The sequence below is a fragment of the Mustelus asterias genome, unplaced genomic scaffold (genome assembly GCF_964213995.1).
Source record: "Mustelus asterias unplaced genomic scaffold, sMusAst1.hap1.1 HAP1_SCAFFOLD_4582, whole genome shotgun sequence".
Lineage (NCBI taxonomy): Eukaryota > Metazoa > Chordata > Chondrichthyes > Carcharhiniformes > Triakidae > Mustelus > Mustelus asterias.
Genome location: NW_027594525.1, coordinates 1 through 11,679, shown reverse-complemented (window position 1 = coordinate 11,679; position 11,679 = coordinate 1). Strand labels below are relative to the sequence as shown.

Below are 11,679 nucleotides of genomic sequence, written 5' to 3'. Positions count from 1 at the left end.
TGGCAGGGTGCAAGCGTTGATCTTTCGCACGATTTGCCAATCTTGGATCTCGTTTCGGGAAGGTGTCAAGGAGAGGCTGGAAGACACATCCTCACTGGAAGGTGAGAGGGAAATCATCCTCGACTGCTCTTCATGGATTTCCAGTCTTCAGAAATTATTGGATTTCCACCAGATTGGATAATCCAGGAATATTGCTCGATTGTTATCCTCAATAGTATTCAACTCATTCACTTCTTTCCCTCGCTAACACAGAGTTGGTACCAGTCCACTGCTTAAACAGGACATTGGTAAATCTATTGGGAATTTCTCTGTTCCACAACCTGTAACCTCTAAACAACTACCAAACACAAGAACACAAAATAATCACTGATCAGCAAGGCCTTGTGGCCCATCTTAATTCGTCCATCTAGGTGCTTCTTGAAGCCCCATCCTCATAGAGATACACAGCATGGAAACAGGCCCTTCGGCCCAACTCATCCATGCCAACCAGGTTTCTTAAACTGAACTAGTCCCACTTGCCTGCGTTTGACCCATATCCCACAAAACCTTTCCCATCCATGTCCACGTGTATTTTAAATGTTGTAATTGTACCCGCCTCTCCCACCTCCTCTGGAAGCTCATTCCATAGACACATCACCCTCTGTGTAAAACAGTTTCCCCTCAGGTCCTTTTCAAATCTTTCCTCTCTCACCTTAAACCTATGCCCTCTAGTTTTGGACTTGCCTACCCTGGGGAAAAGACCGTGGCTATTCACCTTTCTATGCTCCTCATGATTTTATAAATCTTTATAAAGTCATCCCTCATCCTCCTACGCTCCAGGGAAAAGAGTTCCCAGCCTCTCCTTATAATTCAAACCTTCCAGTCCAGGTAACATCCTTGTAAATCTTTTCTGCACCCTTTCCAGTTTAATAAGATCCTTCCGATAGCAGGGCGATCAGAATCGTAAGCAGTACTCCAAATGTGACCTTCCCAATGTCTTGTGCAGTTGTCATGTAACATCCCAACTCCTGTACTCAATGCTCTGACCGATGAAAGCAAGTGTGCCAAACACCTTTTCATCACCCTGTCTAGCTGTGACGCCACTTTCAAGAAACTACGTATCTGCACCCTCAAGTCTCCCTGTTCGACAACCCTCCCTGGGGCCCTACCATAAACTCTAAGCCCTGCCCTGGTTTGTCTTTTTAAAATGCAACACCTTGCATTTATCGGAATTAAACTCCATCTGCTATTCCTTGGCCCACTGGCCCAGTTGATCAAGTCCCCATAACCTTCCTCACTGTCCAGTACACCACCAATTTTGGTGTCATCTACAAACTTATTAACCATTCCTCCTATACTCTCATCCAAATCGTTAATATAAATGACAACAGTGGGCCTAGTACCGATCCCTGCGGCACACCACTGTACACAGGCCTCCATTCTGAAAAACAACCCTCTACCACCGCTCTGTTTCCTATTGGTAAGCTAATTTTGTATCCATTGGCTAGTTCTCCCTGGATCCCATATGCCCTAACCTTACTGACCAGTCTACCATGCGGTGCCTTATCGAAGGCCTTGCTAAAGTCCATGTAGACAACGTCTATTGCACTGCCCTCATCTCTTTTCTTGGTCACCCCATCAAAAAACTCTATCAAATTTGGAAGACGTGATTTCCCACGCACAAAGCCATGGTGACTATCCCGAATCAGTCCTTGCTTTTCCAAATGCATATAGATCCTGTCTCTCAGAATCCCCTCCAACAACTTATCCACATCTGACATTAGGCTCACTGGTCTGTAGTTCCCAGGCTTTACCCTACTGCCCTTCTTAAATAATGGCACAACATTTGCCTCCCTCTAGTCCTCCAGCACCTCATCTGTGGCTGTCAATGATACAAATATCTCCATGAGGGGCCCTACAATTTCTTCCCTAGCAACATCCTGGAATAGGGATGATCAGGGACTTATCTACCTTTAAACATTTTAAGACCTCCAGCACCTCCTCTTTTGTAATGTGGACGCTTTTCAAGACATCACTATTTACTTCCTTGTGTTTCCTGGCTTCCATGTCTTTCTCTACGGTAAATATTGACGAGAAATATTCATTTAGGATCTCGCCCATCTCTTGGGCTCCACACATAATGACCTTGTTGATCTTTAAGGGGCCCTATTTTCTCCCTAGTTATTCTTTGCCCTTAATATACTTGTAGAATCTCTTTGGATTCTCCTTTACCTTATCTGCCAAAGCTATCTCATTTCCCCTTTTTGCCCCCCTGATTTCCCTTTTAAGTGTACGACTAGACCCACTCTACTCCTGTGGATTCACTGGACCCCAGCTGCCCATACCTGACATTTGCTTCCTTCTTTTCATTGACCAGAGCCTCTAGTTCAATTCGCTTGCAAAGAAAAACTAGATTTGCAGACAAGCATTTTCACAGTAACTTCATTGCAGTGTTAATGTCAGCCTACTTGTGGCACTAATAAATAAACTTAAAGCATTGTTCCATGGTGGCAACTCACACCAATGTTCTGTGCCCTTCTAATCAAAACACCAATAAAATAACACTAGTTACACACACTTAAAAGTAAATACCGTTGACCTCGATTTGCCAAACCCCCTACTTCCAATCCAACAAGCCAGTGACCTGCAGTTGGGGCACACAGGCCGTGAGGTAAGGGAAGGTCCACTACTGAGAAACTGCATCAAACATGAAGACCTACAAAATTGGTTCTGCTGGGTAGGTCACCTGCAGACCTGGTTCCTCCGTGTGACGTTTTGGGCAAACCAGTTTGATGAAGGTTTAAAACAAACATTGGACCCTTTATTTGCAGATGCAAAGGGGCTAACACCTGTTTCAGGTGTGGGCTGTAGTTGGAAATTTTGATACGTGTGTCAATATGGCGGCAAAAGGGCCAACCTCAGACTCAGAAGGTGCACGCGAGTTATCTGCCATACTGGATATGCCGAGATGCCTGTTTTATGCCTCAACACCTCTCGGCCGAATAAATCAGTTCACAGGAGTTAGTAGGCCTTTTTAAAATTATAGTTTGATTATATTTGTGTCTTTGATGTTCCACAAATGCATTCTGAAATGTAAAAAGCAACGACAGATCCTCAGAGCAAATCACAGTGCTGCCGAGAAATAAATTCTCCCAAGCTCAGCAGTGCCACCAGCAGGTATCTCAGTGCTATTGCCACGGTCTGTTCAAATGAAAGACTTATTCTCACTTGGACTTGAAGATATTAACTTTCTTGTTGCCACGGAGATGATCAAGTACAGTTTCCCATTCTCCGCTGCTGGGAACAACCCAGCAGTCCAAAGATGTGCGGGTTAGGTTGATTGGCCAGGTTAAAAATTGCCCCTTAGAGTCCTGAGATGTGTAGGTTAGAGGGATTAGCGGGTAAATATGTGGGGTTAGGGCCTGGGTGGGATTGTGGTCAGTGCAGACTCAATGGGCTGAATGGCCTCCTTCTGCACTGTAGGGTTTCTATGATTTCTATGAAATCATATGGGCATTGAAAAATAAATATCAACACTTTATAGTTTATTCGTTGGAAAAATGTTGGAGTTATAGAATCCCGACAGTGCAGAAGGAGGCCATTCTGCCCATCGAGTCTGAACCGACCACAATCCCACCCAAGGCCTTAACCCATAACCGCAAATATTTACCCTGCTAATCCCCCTGACACTTGGGGCAATTTAGCATGGTCAATCAATCTAACCCGCACATCTTTGGGCTGTGGGAGGAAAGCAGAGCATCCAGAGGAAACCCACGCAGACACGGGGAGAATGTGCAGACTTCACACAGACAATCACCCAAGGCCGGAACTGAACCCGGACCCCCGCCGCTGTGAGGCAGCAGTGCTAACCACTGTGCCACCCTTGGAAAAGAAAAGGATATTTAATGGATGTGGGGAGCCATCCAATCAGGTGATGGAGTCTGCTCGCATTCTGATTGGCACAGGAAGACGCGGTGCCGTGATTGGGCGGAGCAAGTCATGAGGTGAAGCCTCAGAAAAGCCTCATTTGGCAACCGTGCTCTGACACGTTTTCTGAGCTCGGTGTTTCAGAGAACCTCTCAGTCCTTGCTTGAAATCCTTCCCAACACCGACTGGACTGCAATGGTCTCACACATCGGGTGGGGTGGGGCAACTCTCCCCATAATTAAAGTCACCAGCACAGCCCAGGAGAGACTGAAGAACTACTTGACAGGCTTCCCTTTTCAGCAACTAATTTTCAAAAAATAGGCCTGGTGTTATTTTTTTTAAAAATGGGAACACTTTGAGACAAAAGTACTCGCCACCCTCCCGGACTTTTCGTTGCTCTTTAATTTTTTTGTAAGGTTCGCCTTCACGGTTGAAAGCATTAATGAAAACCAGCTGTTGACGCTGCTGAGTTTGTGGAGTTTTTATTCCCAACACCGCCACCATCTGGTCCTTCATGGCACTGCGACCCACGCTCACCAACACAGAATTCCCAATGCCCTTTACAGCACCTTCAATGCTAGTCTTTCCAATGCACTTTTCAACTGGCATCACTGATGATGTGTGTTCTGCGACTGTGTAATCAATTTTATACAATTACTTGCACGTCTATTAGGAGTGTGGACTCACCAAAGAGCTCTGAGGTGCACTGCTATAAGAAAAGATGATTTACCAATGCCACTTTCGGTCTACAACAGTAACTCCATATGAGGCAGCTCAGCGGTTAACCTGTCCACTAGTGCACAATTCCATGATGATGGCATTTAAATGAGAGCACGGATTTACACTGAACTTTGCCATTAAGTGCTGAATTCCGATCGTACAGTTAACGCGGTACCATATAACCAACTAAACTAAATTTGGACCTTTTTTCAATGGTGTACACTTAAGGTGGAGTAGACTGTACTTCATTTGCTAGTTTGCTGGTATTTGTTTCAGGCAGTGAATTGGTCACCCAAATGTTCCCCACAGGCCAGCCAGGCCGCCATTACCTAAATGAGCAGCTGGACCCAAGAAGCTGTTGTGATGAGCCGGAGGTCCGAACGGATTGCCAGTTGGATGTGTGGTGCCTAAAAACAGACAGAGCAGTTAATTTCCCTCAAAGTGATGAGGAAGTCATTCATACTAAATCTTTCAAAGCGATCTGCGGAATTCGGTGTTTGATTTGCGAAGCTACTTTATGAGGTGAAGCACTTTTTAATTAGCTGCCTCTCGATGGTGTCGTGGGGAACACAGCAACACATAAATTAACTCCAGACTGGCTGAGTTAGCTTTTCATTTTTAAGATCTTTTCATTCCAGCGATCGATTGCAGGTTGGCAGAGAATATCACCTCCCACAAGGAAATGTTAGTTGCATGTATAATATATTTAGTTTAAAAGAACCTTTGGTGATTAAACATAGAAACATAAAAAACAGAAGCAGGAATAGGCCCTGCGAGCCTGCTCCACCGTTCATTATGATCATGGCTGATCATCAAATTCAATATCCTGATCCTGCCTACCCCACCCCCCGGAGAGCAACACACTTCGAAGAGAGAGACGGAGAAAAAGACTGAGTGAAGCACAAATAAATGGGGGGAACCAAAGGAAGCAGAAATAGAAATAAAGAGATACAAAAACAGATGGAGAAACGGAGTCACCAATGGAGAAAGAAGGGGAGGAGACAGGCAGCGACAAAGAAAAATGGGAGACATCGATCGTGAGTGAAAGAAAGATAGTGAGACAGAGTAAGAGGGATAGGAATAGGTGAAGGAGTAAGTCAAAGAATAGAGAAAGCGAAACTAACAGAAATAGGAAGGAGTCGACAAACAGGAAGAGAAAAACAGAATATCAGAAATAGTGCGGATAGAGAAAGGGCAAGAGAAAGACAAAAGAAGCAGAGAGGAGAAATAAAGGGAAACTGGGAAAGAGGGTCAGGGTGTATCTGAAAATTAGGGGCAGGGTGTCTGTGAGGGGAGGGGCCGGGTGTATATGAGGGGAGGGGGCTGGGTGTATATGAGGGGAGGGGGCAGGGTGTATATGAGGGGAGGGGGCAGGGTGTATATGCGGGGAGGGGGCAGGGTGTATATGAGGGGAGGGGGCAGGGCGTTTATAAGGGGTGGGGGCGTGGAGAAATATGGGGAGCATGAGGACAGGCAGTGCTGGTGAGCAGGTTAGGGAGAGAGGTAAGATGATACATGGGCCTAAATGTTACCACTTTAGAAAGTTTCATTGCTTTAAAAGTGCGATACAAGTACAATTGGTGATGTGAAATTGGTAATATTGTTGTGGGGCGAACCATTGAAAAGTGGAGCTGAATAGAGTGGGAATTTGAATGTGAAATGCTGCTTAGCATTTGAGGATTTGGGAATTGCTGGTTACCCGGGTATGTAACGTATGGGGCTGGCCCTACTCTGATTAGATGAAGTAAACCGCTTTGTTAGCAAACTAAATTGTTGTATGATGTTGCTTCTGCCCGGAGATGAATGGTTGTATTTATAAGATTTGAAATTTGAAATGTGTGAGAGAGACAATTCAGTGCAAGCACAGCAGGGCCGTATCATTCCAGTGGGGGGGGGGGGGGGGGGGGGGGGAGTGCAGCGTTCCGGGGGGAGTGCAGCGTTCCGGTGGGCTACATTCCGTACTGGGAGACTGAAACACAGTGATTTGTTCAGTTTGTTATCAGGATGTTTCTGCCGAGAGCCTAATTTGAATCCAGATTTATCCCAAAGGGGAACATGATGGAAATCAAATCGTCTTCATTGACTGTGGGAGTTCACACCGCATTAAGGAGCTGGGGAAAAATGCCTTCCTTTTTGGTTCTGGGGAACTGCAAACATTGACATTTCATCACGGGGATCATCACCTGAACTTACTTTCTTCAGTTCATGGAGGGATGAATAAAGGGTGAGTACACTGGATCATATCACGGTCCAGTGGCGCAGTGAGCAGAGTTCCTGCTATTCAGCCAGGAGCTCCGGGTACGAGTCCCACCCCAGGACTTGATGGCCAAGGAAGGTGCATTCAAAATGTGGGTTTTAAAAAATCCTGTAAGTCCTTCCAACTCACACCAATGGCAGGTGGCAAGAAAGGGAGAAAGTCCCGCCCAACCACGTGATGGAAAGAAAGTGGAAGCCTCAACCTGTCAGCCACTGGGGTTAATGCTGGGGAGGCGGGTGAGGACTTTAAGTGGGCATTAACTGCCTCCTCAGGGCTTCAACACGTGGCGAGGAGAAGGATGAGCATGGGAGGGTGTAATTAAAACGTGTCAAGTTTACCCCAGCAGTTTCCACTGCGGACTTAGACATAGAAACTTGTAATAAAAATAGAAACTTGTAGTGAAAAATGTGACAGTTTGTGCATCGTATCCTTCACAGGTGCACAGAAAAGCCATGAAAGTTACAGAAAAGAAAAGGGAATTGGCTGGAGGCCTGTGACTAGTGGTGTTCCGCAGGGCTCTGTATTGGGACCTCTGCTGTTTGTGATTTATATAAACGATCTGGAAGAACGTGTAACTGGGGTGATCAGTAAGTTTGCGGACGACACAAAATTGGCAGGACTTGCAGATAGTGAGGAACATTGTCAGAAGCTACAGAAGGATATAGATAGGCTGGAAATTTGGGCAAAGAAATGGCAGATGGAGTTCAATCCTGATAAATGCAAAGTGATGCATTTTGGTAGAAATAATGTAGGGAGGAGCTGTACGATAAATGGCAGAACCATAAAGGGTGTCGATACGCAGAGGGACCTGGGTGTGCAAGTCCACAGATCCTTGAAAGTGGCGTCACAGGTGGAGAAGGTGGTGAAGAAGGCATATGGCATGCTTGCCTTTATAGGACGGGGCATAGAGTATAAAAGTTGGGGTCTGATGTTGCAGATGTATAGAACGTTAGTTCGGCCGCATTTGGAATACTGCGTCCAGTTCTGGTCGCCACACTACCAGAAGGACGTGGAGGCTTTGGAGAGAGTACAGAGGAGGTTTACCAGGATGTTGCCTGGTATGGAGGGGCTTAGTTATGAGGAGAGATTGGGTAAACTGGGGTTGTTCTCTGGAAAGACGGAGGATGAGGGGAGACTTGATAGAGGTGTATAAAATTATGAAAGGCATAGATAGGGTGAACGGTGGGAAGCTTTTCCCCAGGTCGGTGGTGACGTTCACGAGGGGTCATAGGTTCAAGGTGAAGGGGGGGAGGTTTAACACAGATATCAGAAGGACATATTTTACACAGAGGGTGGTGGGGGCCTGGAATGCGCTGCCAGGCAAGGTGGTGGAGGCGGACACACTGGGAACGTTTAAGACTTATCTAGACAGCCATATGAACGGAGTGGGAATGGAGGGATACAAAATAATGGTCTAGTTTGGACCAGGGAGCGGCGCAGGCTAGGAGGGCCGAAGGGCCTGTTCCTGTGCTGTATTGTTCTTTGTTCTTTGTAGTCCGGATTAAAAGTACTATCTGGATTCTATTCCTTCCTAATCAAAGATAACAGAGAGAGCTTGCCTTTCTATAGCATCTTTCACAACCTCAGGACATCTCGAAGCACTTTGCAATCAGGGAATATTCCTGAAGTGCGATCGCTGCCGTGACATATTAGAAAGATTTCTCTTGAGGAGCCTAAAGTTATCCTGAACTCCATTCCTAATTTATAATTCCACATTCTGACCATTAACACAGGCTTTGCTGAAAGTGTGCGGTTTTAAGCATAATTTATTTAAGGAAATGTAGGGAACGCTTGTAAAGGTGGCCTCCCTTCTTATCTGCAAAGACTGACTAAATCTGCGCCTTCTCTGAACAGCAGCCGGTTATGTTCTGGGTAAATGTTGGTCAGAACACAACCCAAAGCATTTCCACACTGAATGTGAAGACTGCCATCTAGTGGATTCAGATATTTGTGCAGATGACAACAGAAAATGTTGGCAGCACGGGAAAACTGCTGGTGGGTTTGTCCCGTTTGGCAGCGTGGATAAAAGACAATCCTTCTCTCCCAAGGGGAATGACCAAGACTATCGCGTTCTATTCCTTACCAGCTGTGGAGAAGAGGGTTGCGGGACGGGCCAGCTCATGGGGATGGTGGATAGCTCCAAACATGCTGGGGCCTGGTGGCCTGCTCAGGAATTCCGGTTTCAAGCCAAAGTCTAGCTTGTGCGGATCGGACTGCATCTGTTGCTGCAAGAGGCAACAAAAAAAGCACCATGAAAGCCTGTTCATTTTATGTTTCACCACACCTCGTACAGTTTCCCCATTTTTAAATTCCGGGGCCTCTCATTAAAACTGGCAATGACCAACTGAAAGGTCAACTCGAATTTCTCTCTCTGCTGGTGCTGCTGGAGTTGCTCATTGTTTCCAGCATGTTCTGCTTTTATTTACGAAAGAATGTTGGGCAGGGATTTCCAGCCCTTCCCGCTGGCAGGATCTTCCAGTCCCGCCGAGGGACTGGATCGAGATTGTCCAAACTAATTTTATCTGGGTTCATTATGACTTTATACCCATTATATTGGGCTGGATTGGTTCCTGGAGATGAAATAATGCAGCATTTGTTGGAATACAGTGGTGAGTAACAGAAGATTCAGGGAACAGTGTGGAAAAAAAAAAATTTGCAATGTGCTGAGATGCCACAGCTTACATCCTGGAATGTGGGCAGCACAGTGGTTAGCACTGCTGCCTCACAGCGCCAGGGACCCAGGTTCGATTCCTGGCATGGGTCACTGTCTGTGCGGAGTCTGCATGTTCTCCCCATGTCTGCGTGGGTTTCCCCCCACACTCCAAAGATGTGCAGGTTAGGTGGATTGGCCATGCTAAAATTGCCCCTTAGTGTCACGGGGACTAGCTCGGGTAAATGCATGGGGTTATGGGGATCGGGCTTGGGTGGGATTATGGTCAGTGCAGACTCGATGGGCTGAATGGCCTCCTTCTGCACGGGATGCTATGATTTGGATTCTATGAGTGCTACCACCACTGAATGCCATTCACCACCAAATGAGTTGCAGAACCAGTCCGGGAAAGTGGTAATAAACTTTGCAGAGAACTGGCAAACACAATAACAGGGAAATTTAACAGGGTAGCAATTCGTTACAACAAGGTACCAAGCAGGGAAACAACTGTGAGAAGTTTAGACTGCAGTTGATTTGATAAGTTGCTTGACTTGCATGGCTTATATCATCTAAACCTTTTGATTAGGCGGTCTTCATAATGTAATGCTTGCATGGTTCATAGGTTGCCCATTGTAGCTTCCTCCCCAACAGCAATCGTGAACACATGAACAGTTAAAGCTTTCAGGAGTGCGCATGCAACATTCATGGAATCCTGAACAGAGACTGACCTTGACTTTCTGCTGGTGGTGATATATCTGCCATGCTATGTGGACATGCATGGCACACCATTTGCCAGGCTTCTGTCGAATACAAAAAGTTAAAGATCATATCTACAATATTCATCGCAAGAGACCACATGCAATTCATAACCAGTGCTAACTTTAGCTTGGGCCTGCAAATTGAGGCCTGCACTCTTAGGTCTTGTATCCAACTCCGTTGGCCTTATTTCCACTAAGCTGAACACCCAATTTTCCCTGCACCCCTATTCTCCATATTAGCCAATATTGTTCATTGTTCTCTCTCTTCAGCTCTTGCTTCTCTCTCCTTTAACATCTGGCGCCATCATCCCGGATTTCAAATAAATCCTTCAACTCCACCATCCTTGTAAACTACCACCCCATTTCCAACTTCACTTTCTTCTCCAAACTCCTTGAACATGTTGGGGCCTCCAAATCCATGCCCACTGTCCCGTTAACTTTATGTTTGAATCGCTCCAATTGTTGCATTGATATGCCTTTAAGGGATAGCAGCATGACATCCCTAGAAGGGAAGTGTGTCATGTGATCCAGTCTTAGTTTCACTTTTGCTTTTTAGCAGAGCTCACACACACAGCTCTGCTGCTGATGTCTTCGAGCTTGCTATCCATGTATTACTGTTCCCATGAGCCTAGTCTAAATAAATGAACACACACTCCTTTATAAGCAATTGGTGCCTTTATATCAGAATAACACCACATGATCCTTAGCAGTGATGAAGCAGTGTGGCAAAAAGTTGAAGTACAAGCACAGCATGGTGAACAGCCTTAGATTATGCTACATGGCATGACATTCTGGTCAGACCGCATTGCAGTCGCTTCGGAGTGTTGAAACCGCAGTATGGTGACTGCACAGAAAAGCCTTCGAGACACAGTGCCGAGTCCTTTCAGGTGAATAGGGTTGCATGATGAGAGGACCAGTACAGGGGTAGTTCAGTCAGGAAAGGGGAATGACCAGGAAGTGGGCTGGAATGAAGTTCCGACCCATTCTTGGTCCAAAACTGCATCTGACCTCTTCCATATCTATGACGCTGACGTCATCGTCAGCTACTTTATCGAGTACCTCCTTATTCGACAATTGCGCACGGCATCAAGTACAATTGTTGCGCACATGCTCAGTGATATTTTCAGTTGATTTGGTGTGTCTAAAGAAATCATTATGGATAATGGTGCCTAATTGATTGGCAAGCCACTTCAGATTATGTGCGAGAAGTGAAATATCGATCATTCCACTTCTCCTTCTCCTCATTATCCTAGATCTAATGGTCTAGCTGAATGAATGATTCACACGGTGAAATTGCCAATTCTCAAACGGAGACAGACAATGCAATGTCACACTGCAATGCTACATCTGAGAGTGGCACTTTTAAGTGCAACTATCAAAGCTCATGT

The 11,679-nt window shown here is 45.8% G+C and overlaps 1 protein-coding gene across 1 annotated transcript; it reads right to left on the bottom strand.

The window, feature by feature from the left end:
* Positions 1–243: 243 nt before the first annotated feature.
* Positions 244–10,333, bottom strand: LOC144491154 (autism susceptibility gene 2 protein-like; the record flags this gene model as incomplete). The annotated part of the gene is made up of 5 exons (XM_078208831.1): positions 244–337; positions 2,325–2,388; positions 4,956–5,033; positions 8,967–9,108; positions 10,262–10,333. Coding segments are annotated over 5 exons (450 nt in total), but the record flags the coding sequence as incomplete, so codon positions are not given.
* Positions 10,334–11,679: the final 1,346 nt, after the last annotated feature.